This window comes from Piliocolobus tephrosceles, chromosome 16 (genome assembly GCF_002776525.5).
Source record: "Piliocolobus tephrosceles isolate RC106 chromosome 16, ASM277652v3, whole genome shotgun sequence".
NCBI classification, from domain to species: Eukaryota; Metazoa; Chordata; class Mammalia; order Primates; family Cercopithecidae; genus Piliocolobus; species Piliocolobus tephrosceles.
In genome coordinates this window covers 37,026,092-37,051,128 of record NC_045449.1, presented here as the reverse complement: position 1 = coordinate 37,051,128, position 25,037 = coordinate 37,026,092, and the positions used below count along the sequence as shown (strand labels likewise).

General features: G+C 49.2%; 1 protein-coding gene across 4 annotated transcripts in view; it reads left to right on the top strand.

The window, feature by feature from the left end:
* The window catches only part of AKAP1 (A-kinase anchoring protein 1), a 37,020-nt gene extending 16,037 nt beyond the window's left edge, over positions 1-20,983 (top strand). For all 4 annotated transcript variants that reach the window (XM_023204576.1, XM_023204571.1, XM_023204574.1 and 1 more), the window contains 10 exons: positions 4,664-6,455; positions 9,294-9,427; positions 11,372-11,498; positions 12,066-12,193; positions 14,056-14,233; positions 15,703-15,853; positions 16,448-16,515; positions 17,978-18,051; positions 18,579-18,641; positions 19,867-20,983. In XM_023204576.1, the coding sequence (XP_023060344.1) occupies positions 4,688-6,455; positions 9,294-9,427; positions 11,372-11,498; positions 12,066-12,193; positions 14,056-14,233; positions 15,703-15,853; positions 16,448-16,515; positions 17,978-18,051; positions 18,579-18,641; positions 19,867-19,941 (2,766 nt within the window). In that variant the 5' untranslated portion in view covers positions 4,664-4,687 and the 3' untranslated portion in view covers positions 19,942-20,983. The remainder of the gene's footprint in view (positions 1-4,663; positions 6,456-9,293; positions 9,428-11,371; positions 11,499-12,065; positions 12,194-14,055; positions 14,234-15,702; positions 15,854-16,447; positions 16,516-17,977; positions 18,052-18,578; positions 18,642-19,866) is intronic.
* The last annotated feature ends 4,054 nt before the right edge of the window (positions 20,984-25,037 follow it).

Sequence of the window (25,037 nt, the reverse complement as noted above, 5' to 3'; positions counted from 1 at the left end):
TTTTCCAGCCAGGCCAACGTGGAGAAACCCTGTCTCTACTAAAAATACAAAATTAGCTGGGCGTGGTGGTGCATGCCTGTAATCTCAGAAGGCTGAGGTAGGAGAATCGCTTGAACCCGGGAGGCGGAGGTTGCCGTGAGCCAAGATCACGCCATTGCACTCCAGCCTGGGCAACGAGAGCAGAACTCTGTCTCAAAAAGTAAAATAAAATAAAATTATTTTTACTGGGCAGCCCCCAAACCAGAATAGGTTTAGGGGGACTTCCCTGTCTTTACTCTTTTATTTGAAAGACAATTGAACACAAAGCAAATACAAGGCAAATCTTCCATCATTACCACTTTTTTGGGTGTGTGCAGGTTGTTAGAGAATAGTGATTCTCTTTTTTTGTCCCCCCGATGGGGTCTCACTCTGTTGCAAGTGCAGTGGCACGTTCTCAGCTCACTGCAAACTCTGCCTCCTGGGCTCAAGTAATCCTCCTGCCTCAGCCTCTGGAGCAGCTGGAACTATACCACCTGGCTGATTTTTTTTTTTTTAAGAGACAGGGTTTCATATGTTGTCCAGGCTGGTCTCAAACTCCTGGCCTCAAGCAATTTGCCGCCCACTCCATCACCCCCAACCCCAGCCTTCCAAAGTGCTGGGATTATGGGTGTGAGCCACCACACCTGGCCTCAGAACAGTGATTCTCAAACTTGACTGCACATTGTAATCACCTTGGTTTAAAAAAAAAAAAAAAAAAAAACCCTGCTGCTGGGGTCTCACTCTAAGATTCTGATTTAATAGGGCTGGTGCTGCCTTGGCCTTGGGCTTTTAAAAGCTTACCAGGTGATGCTAATGTGAAGCCAAGTTGGAGAACCATCATGAAAGAAATTAAAAATCTCTCCTCCCAAAAGGAGGAAGTAAGACTATCTTTATCTGTGTGTAAGAAATCCCAAGGAAATCTACTAAGTGGTTAGAATTAGTGAGTTCAGCAAGTTCTCAGGATACAAGATCAGTGTACAGAAACTTCCCCTCTCCTACAACTGAATGACTTGTTGTGTGTCCTTCCCAGTTTTTCCATGGGATTATGTGAACATAGACATTCCATACACATGGTGGTCTGTACGTTTTTGTTTTATGTATCCAGGTGATTTTTTCCATGTTGGCACATGAGATCGGCTTCTTTCTGTAACATCGGTATGTCCATGGATTCCATAATCTACCTAGCAGTGATTCCCCTGAAATGTTAATCCCAATTTTGTTTCAAATGATGCCTCAGCAGACATTCTTGTATAGACCTCTGCCTATGCAGAGGTATGTGGGTTAAAAACATTTTGAAAAAAAAAAATTTTTTAAGGGACTAGTCTTACTATGTTGCCCAGGCTGGTCTCGAACTCTTGGACTTCGGCGATCCTCCTGTCTCTGCCTCTCAAGTAGCTGGGATCACAGGCACTTGGCTTTGTGGATTTTTCTTTGTTGTGGTTTTGTTTTTGTTTTTTTAATTTAAAGATGCCAAGTGTGAGATTTCTGAGTTGTAGGGTGTGGTTATGAGCTTTGAAGAGCTATTATAAGGCTCTCCAGAAAGGTAGTACAGACCTTCCCTTTTCTTGGCTCATATAACGCCTCTTCCCCCCAGTTCTAGAATAATGGGTTACAGATTTAATGTGGAAGAGAATTTAGGTACCCATCCCTTGGCTGTATGTCTTGCTCTATTTGTGTTTTTTTTTTTTTCTTTTTTTGAGACGGAGTCTCGCTCTGTCGCCCAGACTGGAGTGCAGTGGCATGATCTCAGCTCACTGCAACCTACGCCTCCCGGATTCAAGCGATTCTCCTGCCTCAGCCTCCTGAGTAGCTGGGACTACAGGCACCCACCACAATGCCTGGCTCATTTTTTATTTTATTTTATTTTTATTTTTAGTGAAACACAGTTACAACATGTGAGCCAGGGTGGTCTCGATCTCCTGACCTTGTGATCCACCTGCCTCAGCTTCCAAAAATGCTAGAATTATAGGCATGAGCCACTGCACCCAGTCTCCTTGAGCTATTTTAACCTTTAAGATAGTAATACATTTGGCTGGGCGCCATGGCCTGTCATCCCAGCACTTTGGGAGGCCGGCTGGCGGATCACCTGAGGTGTGGAGTTCCAGCCTAGCCAACATGGCAAAACCCCATCTCTACCAAAAATACAAAAATTAGCCAGGCGTGATGGTGGGCGCCTGTAGACCGAGCTACTCTGGAGGCTGAGGCAGAAGAATTGCTTGAACCCAGAGGCTGAGGTTGTAATGAGCTGAGATCACACCACTGCACTCCAGCCTGGACGACAGTGAGTTAAAAGGAAAACAATCTAGCAAGGTTCTGTGTTTGAATGTGAAGTAAGATGGTAGCACTAAGTTTTCTCTCTGAGGAATTGATGTAAAGTCTTAGCCCTGGCCACTGCCTAACCCTGCATTGTGCTTCAAATGCTGCCATTGCTGCTGCTTCAAGTATCAGCAAGAAAGTTTACCTTTAAAGATGTGGGGACTTTCAGATGGAGGTGACCTTCTCACTGCCACTGCTACTTCATCACTGTAGGGGCAGAACACACCTCAGCATTCCTTCACAAACTGTAAGGTCCTTCGGAATCCCCTAGGGGTCTTGTTAACATGCAGGTCTGAGGTGAGACTGAGGCACTGCATTTCTAGCAAGGCCCCAGGCGATATTCAGGAATTCCGGGACAAGGATCGCACTTTCAGAGGCGGAGTCCTAGAGTAGTGGTTCCCAGCCTGGGCTGGAAGTTAGAGTCTCTCAGGGAACTTTTAAAAGTACTGATGTTCTGGTTCTGCCAGAAAACATTAATAGAAGTCAGTTAAACCAGTATGAGTTGTTAAAACATGTACATTTGTTATGTCTAAAAACAAACCCAAATAAGGTGTAATTCAGCTTGTCAGTTCAAAGATTTTTGGTTTTAAAAAGACATTACTTTGGCAGAGAGATTTAAAGTTTGCTGGCACAGGAAGCATTGAATATAAGTGTTCTAGAATAAGCCCGTCATATACCTTTAATGAGTGTTAACCCTGCTTTGCAAAGAACTTTCTATATCTCAGCTAATCCTTATACCAACCATCCATTAAGAGATGTGTCCCCAATTTACAGATGAGGAAAAATTGAGTTTTCTATCCCCTTTCCATGTCTGCTGTTGCCTTCTAGGCCCTTGCCGTTTCTCCTTGCTTAGACCTAACTGACTTAGGTTTCTAGGTTCCTTGTGCTCCATCTCTTCACTTTTCTTTTTTGAGACGGAGTCTTGATCTCGGCTCACTGCAACCTCTGCCCCCCAGATTCAAGTGATTCTTCTGCCTCAGCCTCCTGAGTAGCTGGGATTACAGGCGCCTGCCAGCACGCCCAGCTAATTTTTGTATTTTTAGTAGAGACAGGGTTTCACCGTGTTGCCCAGGCTAGTCTCGAACTCCTGACCTCAGATGATCTGCCCAGCTCTGCCTCCCAAAGTGCTGGGATTACAGGCATGAGCCACCACGCCCAGCCTCGATGCACTTTTCATCCTGTTCCCAGAATTGCCTTCTAGAAGCAATTTGGTGTGTGTGCCTTACAGACCTGTGCTGGTTCTCTGTTGTCTACAGGATAAGGTCCAGACTACGCAGTGGGGTGCTAGGACACCCTCACTGACCCCACGAGGGTACAGATGCTCCTCAGCTTACAATGGAGTTACATCCTGGTAGACCCATTATAAGCTGAAAATAGCATAAATCAAAAATAAACATATCTAATACACCTAACCTACTGAACACCATAGTTTAGCCTAGCCTACTTTACACGAGCTGAGAACACTCACATTAGTCTACAGTTGGGCAAAATCACCTAGCAGCATGGTCCACTCTGGATGCCCGATGTTCACCCTTGTGATAGAGTGGATGACTGGGAGCTAGCATCGCGAGAGAGTAGCGCATCACATATCGCTAGTCCAGGAAAAGATCAGAATCCAAAATTGGAAGTATAGTTTCCACTGAATGGGTATTGCTTTCACACCATTGTAAAGTTGAAACATTCTAAGTTGAGCCTTGGAAGATCGGGAACTGCCTGTACTTAAGTCCTCCAAGTCTGACCTGGACCTTCATGCTGCAGTTTGCTGTGTTGGTCCCTCACCCTGGAGCATCTCCTTAGCCATTTGAAATTTTATTCCTCCTTCATTCTCAGCGTCTCTAATTGCTGAGTAATGAAGTGCCATTTCATTGACTCATTTTGTGGGTAGATGTGAGGAACCCATGTACATGTGGATTCCATGGGGGTTTGAAATGCTCCGATGCCACTTGATAGATAAAAATGTTCTGTGAGTTTAGAGAACTGAGCCACACTGAGCAGAGCCAGCCCCTTTGGGGAACATAGGAAGACTTTGGCATCATGAAGTGATGAAGGGAGGAATCTGGGTTAAAGAATAGAATGCTCGGTTTGTTTCAAGAGGGTGTGTGAGTTGGGGAGCATGGAGGGGAAGATGCCTCTTCCTGGCCTCTGACCCCCAGTGGATCACACAGAGGGTGGACTGGTACAAGCTGAGAGTGTGCTCCTCTTGGAGGGCAGGGAAGGTGGGGGAGATGGCTCCGGCCCTACCCTGTTGACTGTCTTGCATGTGCAGTTGCCAGTATCCTCCTACCTGGCTCTGTAACATTCCTCCTCCCCTCTGTCCTGCTCTCCCCAGGTGTAATTACTTCAAGCCTGCAGGATGGCAATCCAGTTCCGTTCACTCTTCCCCTTGGCATTGCCTGGGATGCTGGCACTTCTCGGCTGGTGGTGGTTTTTCTCTCGTAAAAAAGGCCACGTCAGCAGCCATGATGAGCAGGTGGAGGCTGGTGCTGTGCAGCTGAGGGCTGACTCTGCCATCAAAGAACCTCTTCCCATGGAGGACATTTGTGCCGAAGTAGTGTCCATGCCCCCCAGTGTCACAGAGCCGCCAGAAAAGGAACTGTCCACCGTGAGCAAGCTGCCTGCAGAGCCACCGGCATTGCTCCGGGCACACCCACCTCGCCGAAGATCAGAGTCCTCGGGCAGTCTTCCTAACACCATAGACATGAGATTGCAACCAGGAACATGCAGACACAACAGTACAAAGCTGGAACTAGCCCTGACAGGTGGTGAAACCAAATCGATTCCTCTAGAGTGCCCCCTTTCATCTCCAAAGGGTGTACTATTCCCCCACAAATCAGCTGAGGTGTGTAAGCAAGAGTCCCCGTTCAGCAGGGTGCCAGGGAGGGGCCAGCCAGGCTACCCTGCAGCCCCCCCGGAGGAGCATGGCTCTGGGGAGAGGGCAAGAGAGACAGGTGGGGCCGAAGGGACCGGTGATGCTGTGTTGGGGGAAAAGGTGCTTGAAGAAGATCTATTGTCTCAGGAGCGTGTCTTGGAATTGGAGAACAGCAAGGCCCCCAACCTAGCCTCTTTAGAAGGGGAAGAAGAGAAGGGGAAGAGCAGCTCATCCCAGGTGGGGCCGGTGCAGGAGGAAGAGTATGTAGCAGAGAAGTTGCCAAGTAGGTTCATCGAGTCGGCTTACACAGAGCTGCCAAAGGACGATGTGGCACCAGCACCCCCAATCATAGATGCCAAAGCCCAGGACAGAGATGTTGAGGGAGAACTGGGCAATGAGGAGAGCTTGGATAGAAATGAGAGCTTGGATAGAAATGAGGAGAGCTTGGATAGAAATGAGGAGAGCTTGGATAGAAATGAGGAGAGCTTGGATAGAAATGAGGAGGGCTTGGATAGAAATGGGGAGGGCTTGGATAGAAATGGGGAGGGCTTGGATAGAAATGAGGAGATTGAGCAGGCTGCCTTCCAGATAATCTCCCAAGTGATTTCGGAAGCAAGCGAACAGGTGCTGGCCACCGCGGTGGACAAGGTTGCAGGTTGCGTGTATCAGGCCAGTCAGCTCCAAGGGCAGGAGGAAGAGAGCTGTGTCCCAGTTCACCAGCAAACTGTCTTGGGCTCCGACACTGGGGAACCTGCCATAGCAGAGGCAGCTGCTGCCCTGTTGGATGCTGCCCTCCCCTCGCCAGGCCTACCAGCAGAGGGCTCAGCACCACCAAAGACCTACGTGAGCTGCCTGAACAGCCCTCTGTCCAGCCCCATCAAGGACAGTAAACCAAAGATTTCTGCACACCACATCTCCCTGGCCCCCTGCCTGCCCCCGACCACCCCTGGTGAAGAGTCGCCAGACCGGGCGGGCATCCTGGTGGAAGATGCCACATGTGTCACCTGCATGTCAGACAGCAGCCAAAGTGTCCCTTTGGTGGCTTCCCCAGGACACTGCTCAGATTCTCTCAGCACTTCAGGGCTTGAAGACTCTTGCACAGAGACCAGCTCAAGCTCCAGGGACAAGGCCATCACCCCGCCATTGCCAGAAAGTACTGTGCCCTTCAGCAATGGGGTGCTGAAGGGGGAGTTGTCAGACTTGGGGGCTGAGGATGGATGGACCATGGATGTGGAAGCAGATCATTCAGGAGGTAGGAGGGTCTCAGGTTCATTTAGAGGATGGGGCGCTCCCAGTATTTCTTGGAGAAAGGCCGCCAGTCTGCCTCTTCCTTCTGCAACTTGTGCAGCAGACTCATGGTGCTCTTCAGCTTTTTTCCCCACCTGCAGAGAGCTGGACACAGCATAAAGCTGGTGGGTAACTGAGGAGTCAGATTGCTCTGAAACCCCAAGTCTTGGGAGCTGTCACTTGGTTCCTCAACCGTTGACCTTCCCCAGTGAGCCCTTCCCAAGGAACCAGCTCCAAGTTGGGCTCACTGATTAACATTAGTGTGCCTTTTTTTCTTTTTTTTTTTTAAATTATTATTTTGGTGCAGATGGAGTCTTCCTGTGTTGCCCAGGCTGGTCTCGCACTCCTGGGCTCAAGTGATCCTTCTGCCCTCGGCCTCCCAGAGAGCTGGGATTATAGGTGTGAGCCACCATGCCCAGCCCATGTTTTTTCTCTTTTCAACACTAACCTCTGTGTGTGTGTGTGTGTGTGTGTGTGTGTGTGTGTGTGTGTTTTAATGGAGAGGCCTCCTTAGCTTTACTTCCCTTGAGTGCCAAGTATGGGTGTGAGTGTTTTGAATGGTTTATTTCCTTTTAATCATGTGCTTGTTCCCATGTCTTCACCTGCTTTCCTTCTCCAGAAGCTCTTACAGGGTAAGTGCCCAAAGAATGGCCACAGCTTTAAATACTTGTGGGAGGCTCAAGCTTCCTGAGTTGTCGCTGTCACCTTTGCAGAGAGCCTCAGCCATTTTCTTTCTGTGCAGTTGCAGCTCCACCCCGGGAAAGCGGGGCACTTTGATAACGAGGTGTCCTGGGTTTTTCGAGTGCTGACCCCAGCGTAGACAGTTCAGACCGCTAACTTACAGGTCAGCAGCTCCTGACCCTGCTTCTGCAGCCACCCTGGGGTGTTTTCATTTATCTCATGGAGAGAGGCCACGAATATCCCAGTGACTCTCTGACTTGTTTGTCCTGGAGCCATTCCCTCCCATTTCAGCTCCAGGAAGGTTGGGAATCTTTATCGGGAATTTTACCACTTTCGGCAGCATCTCGTTTGTACCACACACTACATTTTGTCACCTCCAAGATGCTGTTGCGACACTACTGTTTTTATGTATCTTGGAAAGAAAAAAGGTGCTACCAGTCATGATTATAGAAGGCCAGATACTATATGATGCATCCTAATCTCTGGATGTTTAAATGTTTCTTAAAATACTGCATCTTAAAATGGGTGGTTTTTATTTTATTTATTTTTTAAGAATAAAGGAGTTTCCCTTTGCTTACTGCCCCTCAGCTGAATTAACAAGCCCCGCAGCCTTGTCTGCCTACTCTAGATGGATAGTAGTAGCTACTCAGACCTGCTGAGTTTAGACTCGAACCTAAGCCATGGTGATGGGCAGGGAGGTTTAGAGATGGCGGGTGGAAATGAGGTAATACTGTCCACGAGCATGCAGTGGGTGCCAAGCACCAGGTTAGTGCCTCGCATGCACCCTCATGTCAGCCCTGCTTTGTGTGTGAGAAAGTTGAAGCTAAGAGGGGTCCAGGGACCACCCCACTGAGGGAGCTGGAAGCTGGCCTTTGAGTGCAGCCTGCTAGAGTCCTGCTGTGGTTCTGAGCCTCTGCTGGGCGCCATCGGGATGGCAGGTGTTAGCCAGTCCCGTTCTGTGGGACAGAGGCTGGGGGCTGTGAGTGAGCAGAGCGCCCCGCCCCCTTCCCCAACCCCTGTCAGCCTGTTATGCTTCCAGCAGGCTAGCCAAGCAGTCTTCCCCCAGAAGGGGTACTTTTCCCTACATGAATCCTGTTCCAAGCACCTAGGTTAAGGGGGGAAGTCACTTTGAAGGTGATTCTTCCTTTGCTGGGAGCAGGATCTCTTGGGCCTTAGTTCTCTGCATCCAGTGTATGGGTTACTTGGCAAAGGATTATGCCCAGGGTTTGGAGAAACCATGTGGAAGGTAACCTAGTTGATAGACTCTCAGGAGTGATCTATTTCTGGTGATTGAGTCATCCATATTTAAGCCAGGGCCACTTCTCTTGAGCTGATCTGGACCCTCTTTTTTGTGACGGTCCCTTTGGCACACTCTTGAGCGAGAGTGAAACAGCCCAGGTCGGGAGCAGAGTCCTGTTCCCATTGGGTTTTCTTGGCCATGAGCTTTGGCTCCGTCTTTTGACCAATTTGAGCCAGAAGAGTGTTCAGAGTTGCACGAGTCAGGCCTAAGCAAAGGGAAAGGAGACTCTCCTTTTTTTGTCCACATATGGCAGAGGAACGAGCAGGTCCCCGCTAGGTATAAGAATGGGGCCCTCAGGCAGGCCAATGAGGACTTTGTCTAGCTCTGCTTGGCTGAAGGCCTGTACCCGTGACCCTGGGACTGGGCCCTGGGGACAGGAGATCGACCCTTGGACTGAGAGGGTAGGATAGTTGGAAGGGTGTCAAGATGTTTGCAGTCCATCAGTCTGGCTCTCAGGACCATGTGGACCTCAAGCATGTCTCCTCCCCTGCCCTGTGGGTTTCCCTTCCCTGGGCGCAGTCTGTCCCTTCCCAGTTCACCACTTGTGTCTCTGCTCCAGCAGCTGTGGCTGGGTGCGGCTGCCAATTAAGCAAGTGGGACTGTAAGTGGCAGGCTAAAATTAGGTGTATCGACACCCCCAGTCCTCCTTTCATTGGGGTTGTTCTGAGCCTTCTAGACTGTAAGTTGACAGTCACCTGCCAAGCTTGAGGAGCGGGTGTGGGGCAGGGCCTCCCGGGAATGTGAGTTTGGGGAGTTCTGGGTTACTGGCTGCTCTGAGCTGGGGTCTGTGTGTGTGCGCGCCTGCTGCTTCCTCCCCTGCAGGTTCTGACAGGAACAGCATGGATTCCGTGGATAGCTGTTGCAGTCTCAAGAAGACTGAGAGCTTCCAAAATGCCCAGGCAGGCTCCAACCCTAAGAAGGTCGACCTCATCATCTGGGAGATCGAGGTGCCAAAGGTAGGGGTGGAGTCCCCCAGGCTGGTTCCATGGTAACCCGCAAAGCTCCCTGGGGCCAGGGCCATTAGACCTGGGGGAGGGAGCTGGGACAGGGACAGTAAACCAGAAGGACCCCTGGGTCAGCCAAAGGCTGCGGGGAAAGGACACACTACACTTTGCCAAGGCTCAGAGAGCTTCCTGCAACGTGGAATTCCTCCGGCTGCCTCCAGGAGCATCTTATTCTTGTACTTCTCAAACTCGCAGGCCTGTGTGTCTCTCCCTTGGGGGTGGTTCTTGCATATTCTGGGGCTGAGATCTATTTGGAAAAAAACACTGAGGCCGTGGGGGCCAGCCAGAATCCCTTCACTGAGCTCTGCTCAAGTGCTCCAACGTAAAATGTATTTTATAATTGAGCAAAGTATAAATCCATATTTTAGAGAACTTGAAAAGTATAGAAATATATGCAGAAAATAAAAATCAGCTCTAATCCTACCCTTGAGAGTGACTGTGAAAGACTTTTATTTCCTTCTCATCTGGCACCCTGTGGTTTTTAAACAAAACTGAGATTATGTCACTTTAATTAATACTTTAAATATTTAACAATTTAATTTTTGTATGTTCTTCTTTGAAAATGTAATTGTAACTGCATTATTCATTGTGTGAATGTCAGTTTACTTCATCAGTCCCCCATTCCTGAGTGCTTAAGTGGTTTCGAGCTTCTTGCTGTTAGAACTTACAACATATTAGCTTGATCTTGATGTTTGTCTCTGGGGCTCGGAAATAATGTGTCAGACCGCATTCTCCCAGGGCCCTGGGCTCTGTGCTGGGGTGGAGATTTGACTTGGTCTGAACTCTGGGTCAGAGTGGCTGTTTTGACCCTGGGTCGCCAGCTCTCTTGGTGGTTTCCTCCCTGGAGGGTCCTTACCCATCCTGCCTGCTTTTCCTTCAGTGGTTACAAAGGGCTTGACGAGAAAGGCTGTGCCTGAGGAGGGACCATGTCCCCAGTAGCTCCTCTGGGAGGGGGTTGTGTGGGAGCCCGTCTTACGTAAGGGTTAAGTTTGGCTCCTTCTGTCCGCCTTGAACTCTGGCGCACTGGGCACTTCTGCGTGCCTCCTGCTCTGCAGGCTCCAACCTGCTGTCACTTGGCAGTGGGAGCCCAGGGTTCTTAGACCTTCATTTTCTTTGTTTTTTTTTTTTTTTTTTTTGAGATGGAGTCTCGCTCTGTCGCCCAGGCTGGAGTGCAGTGGCTGGATCTCAGCTCACTGCAAGCTCCGCCTCCCGGGTTCACACCATTCTCCTGCCTCAGCCTCCCAAGTAGCTGGGAGTACAGGCGCCGCCACCTCACCTGGCTAGTTTTTTGTATTTTTTTAGTAGAGACGGGGTTTCACCATGTTAGCCAGGATGGTCTCGATCTCCTGACCTCGTGATCCGCCCGTCTCGGCCTCCCAAAGTGCTGGGATTACAGGCTTGAGCCACCGCGCCCGGCCTAGACCTTCATTTTCAAATCGAGCCCCTTTATCTTTGGATCTGAGTAGACCTGAGGGAGAGGGGCACGAGAAATCGTGTGCTGGCAAAACTTCTCAGCATGGGTTTTAGAGGAGAAGATGCTGCTCCCTTTGCGGCTTTCTGGGTCTGGGCCACATTTTTGGGATGAAATGGGAACTGCTTGGTCCTGGAGCCAGACTGCCTGGTTCAACTTCCTGGTTAGCAGCTGTGTGACCTTAAGATAGTTCCTTAGCCTCTCTGGGCTTGTTTCCCCGTCTACAGAATGGTGATAAAGTTATCTGTGTTTCATAGGTACTATGAGTAAGTGTAAGTGCTTAGAATAGTCCTGGAAAATAAATGCTGACATGGTAACAGCTAATATGTTTGAGCGTGATCTTGTGTAAAACAGAAGTAGGTCTTTGGGTGTCCAGGGAATTGGTTTCCCGTTAATCCTCTCAACTCTTTTTCTCTTTCTGGAAGCACTTAGTCGGTCGGCTAATTGGCAAGCAGGGGCGGTATGTGAGTTTTCTGAAGCAAACATCTGGTGCCAAGATCTACATTTCAACCCTGCCTTACACCCAGAGCGTCCAGATCTGCCACATAGAAGGTCAGTAGCATCTGCTGCTTGTATTGCCTCTTACCTGAAATATTAAATAGAAGTGACTAGCATCTGAGTTTCTATTGCTATCTTTTTGGAATAGGAAACCCTACTTCTCATCCCAGGGAAGGGAGCCTTGGGTGTCTTCCCTCCAGCCTTTCCCCCATTTCAGTTGCCTGCGGGAGACTTAGGTCCCTCCCTACTCTGATCTTTGGCCAGGAGAAGTGTGGGTGCTTGGTTGGGCGGGGCCTGGGTCCTGGGTTCACAGTGCCCACCACCCCATAAAGCCTCCTCTCAAAGCAGAAGTGCCCTGTGTACAATTCCGCTTTGGTGTTTTCCCAGCTGCCTACCTCTTCCTGTTGCATGGAAAGCATGGATCATAATGACAGAGGTATCATTTGAAAGGCTTCGATGCCTTTCTTCCTAAAGGAGAGCTTAAGTGTTTTGGTACTTCAGAGATGCACTTGGACTCTATGCAAAGTCCAGTGGAGTAGGGTATGTGGCTGTGTTTTTGTGAGTGTGTGTGTGACTTTCCTCTTACAGTGATTGTGTGTCCCGGCCCCATCCTCTATTTAGGCTCTCAGCATCATGTAGACAAAGCGCTGAACTTGATTGGGAAGAAGTTCAAGGAGCTGAACCTCACCAATATCTACGCTCCCCCATTGCCTTCACTGGCGCTGCCTTCTCTGCCAATGACATCCTGGGTGAGCGTGCTACTGGGTGATCCGGACTTCTTGCCTCTTTCCCCGAAACCTACCCCAAACAAGAAACTCCCCAGACCTCAGGCTAAGAAGGCCAAGTGCACATGAGTGCCTGTGCCCTCTCCCCTCTGGCCTCCACTGGTCGGTTCTGCTATGGGATTGTGTTCTGGGGACAGGGGTTAGGTGGTGATAGTCCTGGCAGGAAACCAGAGGCCTCTTGGTCCCCATGTGGGAGGACCACTTTCCTTGGCTCTGCTGCCTGGGCACCTTTTAAGTTTTCTAGGCATTTGCTTAGAAAGGATGGTGTAGTTCAGCCAGGAGATTGGGTGTGTCCAGGGTCGCCATTCAACACCTGAGACCTGAGTGGGACTAGTATCATGGGTTTGGATGGTGCTTGTTGTTTCTTCTGGTTGAGTCAGGCCTTAGCAGTGGCCCTGGTGAAGGATCTCCTTCCCCTTCCCCCTCCCCAGGAGGTGCCTAAATTGCAAAGAAGAATGAATACTTCCCACCAGGCCTGAAAGCCCAGTGACTCTTTGGAGGTTGCCCCAGGAGTTTGGCAGAGGGAAGAGCTGCCATCTCCGGGGCTCCTGTGTGCGGCTGACTGCAGGGTCTCTCAGGGCTGTCGCCCATATCCTGCAGTATGCCTCTGACCCTAGTAAGGCCTCATCTCACCGGGAGTAGAATTGCAGAGTTCTGTGGACCAAAGACTACATTTTACATAGATGGGCTTGACTGTGCTGCTTCAAGGAAATTGCCCTCCTGGGTGTTTTTTTTTTTTTTTTTTTTTTTTTTTTTTTCTGTTTGTCTGTCTGTTTTTTTAAAGGATGATAGGCATTTCAGTTTTGTGTCTTCACCTTTGCAAAGGCCCTTGGACTGGAGAGAAAGGATCGGGATGTCTTTTTCTTGTGGATATTTGAGAGTGGGCTGAATACCACTTTATGCTTTACTCCTGAATCAAGAGTTTTTTTCCCAGGAGGCTCGGTCCTAGACTCTCTTTTTTTCTTCTTCTTTTTTTTTTTTTTTTGAGACAGAGTCTTACTCTGTTGCCCAGTCTGGAGTACAGTGGCATGATCTTGGCTCACTGCAACCTCTGCCCACCAGGTTCAATCGATTATCCTGCCCCAACCTCCTGAGTAGCTGGGATTATAGGTGTGCTCCACCATGCCCGGCTAATTTTTGTATTTTTAGTAGAGATGGGATTTCACCACATTTGCCAGGCTGGTCTTGAACTCCTGACCTCAGGAGGGTAAGCAGCAGGAGGGAGAGCAAATAGGAAGCAGACTCTGCTAGACCTTGACCACCGACCTGACCTGAGGCCACTGCTTGCTCTTGGGAAGGCAACGTGGATGCTGTCAGATCATAGGCTCCTGGGGTCAGCTGCCAGTCCACAGGAGTTGGCTAAAGGGCCTGAGGGCCTGCCTACTGCTTATTTTCAGGAGTCCTGTTCTCAGTGGCCACCTCATTCCTGTGTTTGCCCTCCCTGGGTCTTACAGATTCATCAATGGAAGTGGGAGGGAGGGCACCACTGGTAGGTGGACCCTGCCAGGCCTGTGCAAGGCCCAGCACTACCTCCGCAGTTGCTTCTTGGTTGCCCAGTATCTGTGAGACCCTCCCTGCCTGGCCCTGAGGTGAGACTGTCCCTAAGGGCTGCTCATAGTATTGCAGGACAACAGCCACAGGGGTGTTGCACATTTTCTATTGTTAAAGTAGTCCTTCAGCCTCTGCCTTCTGGGTGCCATGTTGTCTTGAGTTGCCCTTTTCAAAGATGTGCCAGCCCAGAGACTTGCCCTTGGGCCTCGGGACTTATTCAAAGATGAGATGAGAGGGATTGTTTCAGTGACTGCTGCCCCTTCCCCTCTATACAGCTCATGCTGCCTGATGGCATCACCGTGGAGGTCATTGTGGTCAACCAGGTCAATGCCGGGCACCTGTTCGTGCAGCAGCACACACACCCTACCTTCCACGCGCTGCGCAGCCTCGACCAGCAGATGTACCTCTGCTACTCTCAGCCTGGAATCCCCACTTTGCCCACCCCGGTGGAAAGTAAGCAGCGCCCTGAGGGTTCGGGAAGGGGGACCCCTGGGGTGGCCTGTTCTGCCCTGGATCCTGATCAGGAGGAGGCTGTTCTGGGATCCTTCATGGAAGCAGCGTCCTTCAATTCTTGCCATTGTTATGGAGCTGGGGTGGGTTTCCTGGCGAGGCAGAGCTGGGGTTTCCACTGGCTGGCAGAGTAATGGGTGTTGGAGTAGAGTTTTGACACAGGGATTCAGATCCCAGCTCTGCCACGAATTGTTTTTTAATTTTTTCTTTTTTTTCCCTCAAAGCCAGTGTCACAGTATCTGCCACCTATTTATTATCTGTTAAAGGGGGTGATACCCACTTGTTCCAGGAATTAGTGTTGAATACTGTATGCGTTACATATAAAGCACCTGATGCATATACTGGTTACCATAAAAAAATCCCTAAGTCCAACAAGCCTGTGCGGTGTGTTGGGTCACCTGTGTTTAACAGATGAGAAAACTGAGCCTCAAGTGACTTGCCCAAGTGAGCAGGATCTGGGGTCTGAGCCCAGCCTTTGTCATTATTATCTTTGTTGTCCTTATCAGAGAGGATCAAATGTCAGAACATAACCCATTCCTCACCAGTGGCTGGCGGGGTCCCTCAGTGCAGCAGAAAACTTTTGAAGTGATCTGTAGCTTTTTGTGTGTTACTTTTTTCCTTTTGGAAGGATAAGGATTTAGTTTTCATCAGCTTCTCTAAAGTTGCCTTAACCCAGCAGTAAAGACTGAACTGGTGTCCGAGGGGTAACTGCCAGGGGTTCTCTCTGAGGGTCAGGACCCAGCACAGTCAGCCTCATGTCACACGTCCTCATCCTGGCCAGCCTGGGGGAGCTGTTGGGGTGCTGCTGGGAACCTTTGCCTCATGGTCTCATCTCCTCTGACCTACAGTGGGTTAGTGACCCCTTGATCCTGGGCGACTGCCCAGGTGCTGTCAGCACCTTCCAGAGGCAAAGGTTAGAAGAAGGGGGTTTAGGCCCAGGAGGCCCCTTCTGGTCAAGCTCTCCATCTGAGTTGTGGGCTGGAGCACACCCTAGGTACGAGGATGCCAAGATCCGCTGCACTTCATTTCTTCAGGGGCTTTCTCTTAAATATAAGGCTGGCCCTGGCCCCCATTCCTGAGTGCTGTGTTTACTTGGTTCATTCCTATTCATTTGTGTCCCTCTTGGGTCCCAGTAAGTTTTGGAGTAACGGATCTAGACTGAATGCTTTTCAGTCTGGATGGCCTTGGGGGCAGCACACTTTCTAGGCTGAACTTCTCACATCCAGGTTCTTCCCTCAGCTGGTCTTGGGCTTGGGGGAGGCTTTGCTTGGGGCCAGTTGCTGTTCCTGTCCCCTGCACTGCGGAGGTGCAGGTCTCTGAGAAATAACGCAGGGAGGTGGGTAGTGGCCAGGTGGCCCTTGGTTCCCTGCCCTGGGCCAGGCATTCCACACACTCCGCTCCCTGCCCTGCAGTAACGGTCATCTGTGCCGCCCCTGGTGCGGACGGGGCGTGGTGGCGAGCCCAAGTGGTTGCCTCCTACGAGGAGACCAACGAAGTGGAGATTCGATACGTGGACTACGGCGGATATAAGAGGGTGAAAGTAGACGTGCTTCGGCAAATCAGGTGAGCGGAGATGCCTCAGACAGGCCTACGCCCTGCTTGTCTGGGATGTGTGATCTCTGCATGGCTGGCTCAGTTGTGCCAGGGCTTGGGTGAGGGTTACTTCTCTCCTGCTGCTTACTGTGTTTTAGCGGAGTCTGATAGAAACAAACTCCATTACTCGCTCAGCCAAACTGAGCTAGAAGGCCTGTCTTGTGGAAGAATCCTCAGCATCATCCTTCAAAAGGGAAGCTGGGCCAGGCGTGGTGGCCTGCTGCAAATCCCAGCGCTTTGAGAGGGTCACTTGAGCGCAGGAGTTCAGGACCAGCCTGGGCAGTATAGCAAGACCTCATCTCTACAACAGCAACAAAAAAGGAAAAAAGTGAAGCGGGCTCCTTTTTAGGAATTTGCTGTAGGAAGTCCCTCTGAGGTCAGGCTTGCAGCAGGGCCAGCTCTCTGTGTTTGGGTGTGCTGTGAGCCGTGGCCTGCTGCAAAGTACGAACCCTCTGCTTTGCTGCATTCCAGGTTGTGGGCGTCACTGTACAAAGATGAATACTGGCTTGGAGTGGAGTCAGCCTTCATGTCCACGTTAAACTTGTTCCTTTCTTGCCTTCCCAGGTCTGACTTTGTCACCCTGCCATTTCAGGGAGCAGAAGTCCTTCTGGACAGCGTGATGCCCCTGTCAGGTAACAGCTGGGGCCTCTGGCTTGGGGGATTGTTGGGGACAGTTGTCGAGAGTAGGTCTTTCTCTCTCAGGGCCTCCGTTCTCACCGGGAGGACTTATGCTAACGTAGGTTGCTGCCACTCAAGAGCTTCTGATTGAATAGATCTGGGCTTAGGCCCAGGAACTTACATTGCTATCAAGTTCCCAGGTGAGACCAGTGCTGCTGATCCTTTGAGATCCACTGCTCTAGACTGTACTCAGACCTCAGGCACTGAAGGGCTTCCAACAAAGGCACTTTCCAGATTATAGTCCAGACCCAAAGTCTTAGCCCCGGTGGTAGAGGGTGTGCTGTACTGCTCAGCCAGGCCACAGCTCCACAGGACACGTTGGGGACACGCTATCTGGTGTCTTAGACTGTGAAAGCATTGTCAGAGGGAAGAGGACTGGCAAAACCTTGGGCAAATTACTTAGCCTCAACTTTCACCCCAGAACATGGGAATGGTACCTGTCTTTGATGCTGGCTGTGAGAATTACATAAACCTAAGGTCTGGTGTGTAGAGGGTGATGAAATGGCAGCTGTTTATGGCTAGGAATTTTGTATTTGTAGGTGATAGTTCATCCCATTCCATTCCCTCCCCAGGTTTGCCCCTTCTGATCTTCTTCTTGCTTGTCTTAAGCAATTAAATGCATTAGAAATACTACAGTCTAGCTGGAGTCGGCTCAGAGGGAGCACTAGGGCAAGATCTTTGTTTTGCTTCTTTTATTGCTGTTGCCCCTCCTTCCTCTCGGATTCTGTCCTTCTAAGCGATCTGTCCAGACCCAGCTGAAACTCCTTCTCCTTAGTAAGATTTTCCCAGATCTTCCTTGGTAAACCCCTGTCTCTCCCATCCTTACCACTGCTTGCCTTGGGTGTATTGTTCTGTTAACTTTTGTAACCCAGCAAAGCTGAATGCTGCTGCAGCACCTTGCCCCTTCTGAGTGGCTGCCCTTATTGGGCTGTGTGGCCAACTGCCTGGGTTTGATTCCCACCTTCACCACTTGGGAACTGGTTGACCTTCAGGAATCCACCTTTGCCTCAGTGTTCTCTCCTGTAAAGTGGGGATAGCACTGCGTGTTACTAATTTGGTGGAAGAACACATACTATATGCTCTGCATTGCCACCGCCCGAGTTGGTGGTGGTGATGGTGGTGGTGCTGCTGCTGCTGCTGCTGGTGGTATTGGTGGTGATGTTGGTGGTGAAGACAAGAGTTTCTGTCCATCTGTTGTCTGTGCTCCAGTGGGCAACATGCTGCAGCGGCCCTGAGTTTATCCACTGGGAGTCGTATGGAGGCCTAGGCTCTCTCCCTGACCCGGGTGGATCTCCCCACTGCCGTCCCACAGCATCTGAAGCATTCTACTTGGAATGCACCTGAAACTTATGTATATGACAAGGGTGCCTTGCCTCAGTGACAGCCTAAATGCTGCTTTTCCTTTTCCTCCTGAAGACGATGACCAGTTTTCACCTGAAGCAGATGCCGCCATGAGTGAGATGACAGGGAATACAGCACTGCTTGCTCAGGTGTGTGGTTGGTGGGGGTAGGGGAGGCAGGCTGGCTGGGTTCTTGGGAACTGACCTTTCAATACCTTCTTTCCCGTGGCTTGTCCCTGGATTGACCAGTAGTATATAAGGAAAGGTGCATGAAGTAGCTAATACTTGATATTAGTCTGTTCTCACATTGCATAAAGAAATACCGGGGCTGAATAATCTATAAAGGAAAGAGGTTTAATTGACTCACAGTTCTGCAGGCCTGGGGAGACCTCAGGAAACTTACAATCATGGCAGAAAGGGAAGAGGCATGTCTTACATGACGGGCAGGCAAGAGACAGTATGTGAAGGAGGAACTGTCAGATACTTATAAAACCATCTGATCTCGTGAGAACTCACTATCACGAGAACAGCATGGGCACACCGCCTCATGATCCAATCACCTCCCACCAGGTCTTTCCCTCGAAACATGGGGATTATGGAGATTACAATTCAAGATGATATTTGAGTGGGGACACAAAACCTAACCAGATCATACTCCCCCCTCCCCACTTCTTCAGGTGACAAGTTACAGTCCAACTGGTCTTCCTCTGATTCAGCTGTGGAGTGTGGTTGGAGATGAAGTAAGTTCTGCCCTTCTTTTCTTTCTGTGTTGCTGACCCGAAGTAATGGATTGATTAAGAGCTGGTCCTGGGATTTGTTTCCTCTTGAGTTAATCAGAGGATATAACTGTAGACAAGCACCTCCCAGGGGACACTTTGGATATCCTGATTGGGGGTGGTGGTGTCAGTGTCCTCTAGTGAGTAGAGGCCAGGGATGCCTCCAAACATCCCATAGTATTCAGGACAGCGCCCCACAGCAAAGAATTATCCAACCCCAAATGTCAATAGTGCCAAGGTGGAGAAACCCTGTGTGAGACCTTCTGGGACCTTCCGTAGGTTGGGTTTTCTGTCTTCTATCTTATGGTATGAAAGCTTAGATTTCTTCAGCATATTAAAAAGCCTATCCTGGCCAGGTACAGTGGCTCACCCCTGTAATCCCAGCACTTTGGGAGGCCGAGACGGGCAGATCACTTGAGGTCAGGAGTTTGAGACCAGCCTGGCCAACATGGCAAGGCCCTCATCTCTACTAAAAATACAAAAATCTGCTGGGTGTGGTGATGCACACCTGTGATCCCAGCTGCTTGGGAGGCTGAGGCAGGAGAATCATTTGAACCTGGGAGACAGAGGTTGCAACGAACCAAGATTGCGCCACTGCATTCCAGCCTGGGTGACAGAGCAAGACTCTGTCTCAGAAAAAACAAAACAAAACAAAACAAACAAACACGTATCCTCATGCCACAGCAGCCAACAGAACACTTAAATAAATGTTCCTGTTGGCTAGAGCACAAGCCATGTCCCCCCCCACCCTGTTACTCGTTTTTTTTTTTGTTTTTTTTTTGGGAGACAGAGTCTTGCTCTTGTTGTCCAGGCTGGAATGCAGTGGCGTGATCTTGGTTCATTGCAACCTCTGTCTCCCGGGTTCAAATGATTCTCCTGCCTCAGCCTCCCAAGCAGCTGGGATTACAGGCATGTGCCACCAAGCCTGGGTAATTTTTGTATTTTTAGTAGAGGCGGGATTTCACCATGTTGGCCAGGCTGGTCTTGAACTCCTGACCTCAGGTGATCCACCTGCCTCAGCCTCCCAAAGTGCTGGGATTACAGGCATGAGCCATTGCGTCCAGGCTACACTGTTAGTCTTGTACATCTCTTGCCTGCAGTGGCAACTGGGGAGGGGAGAGCTCATGTTGGCTTGGGAGATGGCCCCAAGGTGTCATGGACAAAGCTTTAAGGGAACTTTCTTTTCTAGGTGGTGTTGATAAACCGGTCCCTGGTGGAGCGAGGCCTTGCCCAGTGGGTAGACAGCTACTACGCAAGCCTTTGACCCCGGTTCCCCATGCTGTTTCCTGAGAGTCTTTTTTTGCACTGTTGAAACTGGGCTTGGCACTCAAGTCAAAGATTAACATCAGAATAACAAACATTGCCCTCTCCAGAAAGTCCTTTCTTCCTCCATACTGTAGTCCTATTGAGAAGACGTTTCCTCTCTGAGAAAAAAGGATGAAACTATGGGTTGGTTCTCTTCTCAAAGCTAAAGGATAGTGTTTAACAAGCCAGCTGGCTTATCCTGGTTCTCAGCTGTTTAAAAAAAAAAAAAGAAAAGAATAGAAACAGTCTCAACCAGATTGTCCTCTTCCCCTGTTCCATTCCCTTCTTCCTTCTGTCTCCTTCCCCGGCAGAATCCAAACAAACTGGCAGACAGGCCAGGGATGTGTGTTGCTTGCTTGAGAGGGTTTCTTTTACTTCAAATCTTTCTTCAGGGAGCAAGACATGAACTGACTAATTGGTATCCACTACTTGTACAGCTTACATAAATGAATTGATGATATTTAACCAGTTTTTATAAACTTCATCTAGGTCTCTAAATACAGACTTTTTAAATTGCAACTGTAAATATGAAATGGTCATCACTCCTGACCTTGGTCAGTGGGGAGGGGAACTGGTATCCTGCGAAGCCTGGTTGTAATTTGTACCCATTTTCTATTTGTGCAAACTCTGTAAATATGTGTTTAAACAAATGTAATATTTTGTACAAGATACACTGGAGAACAAAGGGAACTCAAGATTTTTCCAGCCACATATCACCTGTAAGTAGAAGTCAACTCTGCAGTGCAGCTGCCACCCTTGGCCCCTCTGGCCAGGGCCCCTGTGGCTTCCTGCACACTGGACGGTTGACTGTATGGTAGAGACTGTGATCTGGGAACTTTTTGCTGTACAAATCTGTTAAAAAAAAAAAAAAAAAAAAGTAACTCATTGAATTAACTTGCAGTGGTGTGTTTGATTCTTTTTTAGACTGGCTTCAGCATTGTGCAGTTTAAAAATAAGTAACTTAAGTCACTTAAACTTACATAAATCTTCAATTGTATGAACTATAGCTTTGAGTCCATTTTTTTCCAGTGGTGAAGAACTGGGGAGGGGTGGAGAGTGAAGAGGGGGCGGTGAGTGTGGCGAGCTGGATCACAGGCCCCACACAACCACCTGTACAGGAGACCCGTGGTTTTTTGAAGACAGTTTGGCCAGGAATTTCTATCTGGCCTTTTCTTCTCTCTCCTTGTTCCACCAGGTGGCAGCCAAGTGTCCTCTGACTTCCTTCACTGCATATTAACGAGCCAGTTTAAAGCACTGGCTTCTAAAACAGGTTGTGCCTTCTTTGGTTGTCATTCTTAATAGATTCATGAAGTTATTTAATCTACTATAGTGATGAGAATGATGTAAGAAATACATCATTATGTATGGGAAGAGATACTGCCTTAATTTAATAGCCCCTGCTCTTAAAGAAGGCTCTGGCCACTGCTGCCCAGGCCTACCCCAGTGCCCCGCCCCCGCCCCCTACGTTGGAGGCCTCTGGCTGCAGGGCTGTTGAGCTTGAGCTCTAGTCTTTAGAGAGCTAATGTAGCCTGAGGGTCATTCAGATTGGAGGTATTCTCCCCACCGCACAACCACTCCTGGGAGTTCCAGTTCCAACCCAGCTGGCTTGTTCTCCTTCCCGTCTCTCTGTCCTGGCGGAAGACTGCAGCCCCATGAGTCTGAGCTGTGGCCATTGTCAGGTGCCCATCTTCCCCTCCATCCAGGTTCTCACCTGTGTGGTTAACAGCCTCCGTTTCCCTCATCTGTAAGATGAGATAACCTCATAAGGCAATTGAATCATGGAAATGCCCTCTGCTTCTACAGGGCTTGGTTTCAGGGAGCTCCCCTGCAGTTCTTAGCCACTGTTGGCTTTAAGTCCTGGCAGGAATTGGGTGTGACTTTGGCCAAGTCACCATACACCCAGGTCTAAGCCTTTCCTGTATAATCCAGCATTGCTGGAGCATGAAAAGGTCTATGGAAGCCTTCCGACTAACTTAGGAAATGCGCGCAGAGCCTGGTGTGCAGGTTGAGCTTGTATCTCCAGGGAACCATTGAGGAGTTTCAAACATTAAAACGTGATTCTGGTGCAGGGAAAAGGATGGGTGAGGTGGAAGTGTAGACACGAGAAAAGGATTCTTCTGGGATGCAGCCTGGGGCAGACAAGATGTGATGAAGTCAGGATCCTCAGATAAAGCCCCCTGCGCTCTCATGAGCGGGATGGGCTGCTACTCGGGACTCCCAGGCCTTAGAGTCCTACCCTGCAAGGGTGCCTCCATTAAACTCAGTTTGGAATGCCAGAGGAAGAGCAAGCTGGAGGCTGGTGAAGGACTTGTACTCCTCGAATAAATGCTTCTCAGATTGTTATGGGTCTTTGATTAATTTCCAGAGTTCTGAAAACCTTGACTTTTAACCATTTTGCCAGATATCTCATTGTTCTCAAGGAGGAGCAGATTTATGGAGGTCCTTGCTCCATCCCTCCGCAAGTCAGCTGCCTGGGCAAGTGCATTTGAGACACCCTCTTTTAATTACCTGTAGGGCATCCAGGGGGCGTCTTGGTGTGAATTGGAAACTCACAGGAGAAGCCAGTGCTGCTGAGAGCTCTGGTAATCTGCCCACGGCGTAGGGGAGAGGTGCTATGCTGGACGCAGGAGGCTAGAGCTTCCACCCTGTTCTCACTGCAGGTGTTGGTGTCAGTACTGCCCCTCTGGTCTCTGGGGCATCACCGTGGAGGATGCGTTCTAGGGTTACTGGTACACCTTGTACAGCTTCAGGTAACCACTTGTAGACATCAACATCTGTCAGACGATAACTAATGTCAGTTCTAAGATAAAATGAGAGTCGTAGCTAGAGTTAGGGAGTGCTTACTGTATGTCAGGTGCTGTCTCTTTTACAGGTAATACTGAGTCCTTGACACAACCCAGGGAGGCAGGGACTCCGTAGATGAGCAGACCCAAGAGATAGAATATGGTGACTTTGGAAAGTGGTTTGTGGTTAGAGCAGAGCTGAAACTAAAAACCAGGCTGCTACCCCAGGCCAGGTGCTCTTCACCACCACTCCTAAAGCAGCATGGATTCATCTTGGCCCAGTCCACATCCCCAAATAAATGCCACAGTGATTAAGTGATCAGTCCATGGGAAAGCTTTGGAACTTAGAATGGGAAAGATACCATGACAGGAGACATCAATGATTTTGCTTTTATGGAAAATTTAAATCTAAGTAACATAAAGCCAAGAGACATAGCAGCTAGAGCCAAAGAGTGGACATTTTGAAACTGTGGTAATGTAAAACAAGGAAAACTGGCCAGGCGCGGTGGATCGCGCCTGTAATCCCAGCATTTTGGGAGGCTGAGGCGGGTGGATCACTTGAGGCCAGGAGTTCGAAACCAGCCAGGCCAACGTAGCGAAAACCCCATCTCTATTAAAAATAGGAGAAAAATTAGGCATGGTGGCGTACACCTGTCATCCCAGCTGCTTGGGAAGCTGAGACAGGAGAATCGCTTGAACCTAGAAGGCAGAGGTTGCAGTGAGCTGAGATCATACCACTGGACTCTAGCCTGGGTGACAGAGCCAAACTGTCTCAAAAACAAAACAAAACAAAAAAACAAAAACAAACCTCTAAGTTTCCACTGGGAAATATTATAAAGGATATGGATGGAAAATCTGGGTCTGTTCCTAGACCAGCAGTGTCCAATAGAAATATATGAGCCACATCTGTAATTTAAAACTTTCTAGGAGCCACAATTAAAAAGTGCAAAGAAACAGATGAAATTAATTTTCATAATATTTTAAGTCATATCATTTCAGCAGGTAATGGATATGAAACATATTAATGAGTTGTTTTACGGTGTTTTTCCCACTCAGTCCAGTGTGCATTTTATACTTCAGCATACCTCTGTTCAGGCTGGCCACATTTCAAGGGCTTGATAGCCACATGTGGCTTGTGGCTACCACGTTGGGACAGTGTAGGCCTAGACTATTGCATTGATCAGCATCACACTGATTCTGACAGCCTTATTTATGTTCTTCCTTGTTCAAAAAGTTGTATGTTCTTTTGCACATTTATTTTTCCAGATGAACTTTAGAATCATTTTGCAGGGAAGGGGACCACACTAAATATTCTATTGGTATTTGAAAATAATGCACACTATTGAGTTGGTATAAAGTTTTAATAATCTATGAAGTTGGGTGTATAAAATATTTAAATTTATTGTTTTCCTTTTTTGCTTTCTCCTTCCCTGTGGCTTTTTTATTTTTATTTTTTAAATACAGGGTCTCAACCTGCTGTCCGGACTGGAGTGCAATGGTGCAGTCAGCTTATTGCAGCCTCGAACTCCCTGGCTCAAGCAATCCTCCCCCCTCAGCCTCCTGAGTAGCTGGGAGCACAGGCGCATGCCACCACACCCAACTCATTTGTTTTTTCATATTTTTTGTAGAGATGGGGTCTGCCATGTTGCCCAGGCTGGTCTTGATCTCCTGGCCCCGAGCAATCTCTGCCGCCTCAGCCCTGCAAAGTGCTGGGATTACAGACACAAGCCACTGCACCCAGCCCTGAAATTTTTGTTGTTATCAGAGCATATATGAGACCTTGTACATCAACACATTTATCTTTTTGTAGTTTAGCTGGGCATCTCTGGTAGACTGGATGTCTCCTTGCCAAAAATTCTGTCTTCCTCACGGTAGGAGTGTACATCCTAGTTTTGTTGGACTCAGGCACGGACTCATTCTGGTCAGTGGAAGAGGGGTAAAGGTGGCACGAGTCACCTAGGCAGATGCCTTGAGCCAGAATGTGGTTCACTTTTCTTCTCCCTCTGCACCAGCATCGGCCACATGCCAGGTAGACACCCATCCACCCGCCTGGGTCCCAGTGTGAAGATGACATGGAACAGGGCTGCAGCCAGCCCTCATGGGTGTGTGGTTTGTGAAACATCTCACATGAGCCTCCATTGTTTGGGGCTTGTGTGTTCCCCATGGCCTGCCATTCTAGGGTCCCACACCTTTCCTCCAAGGGCTCGGAGCTCTGGCCATAGGAGCTGCCAGGGTACCATGTTCTTATGCCGCCTGACTGGGGACAAGCTCA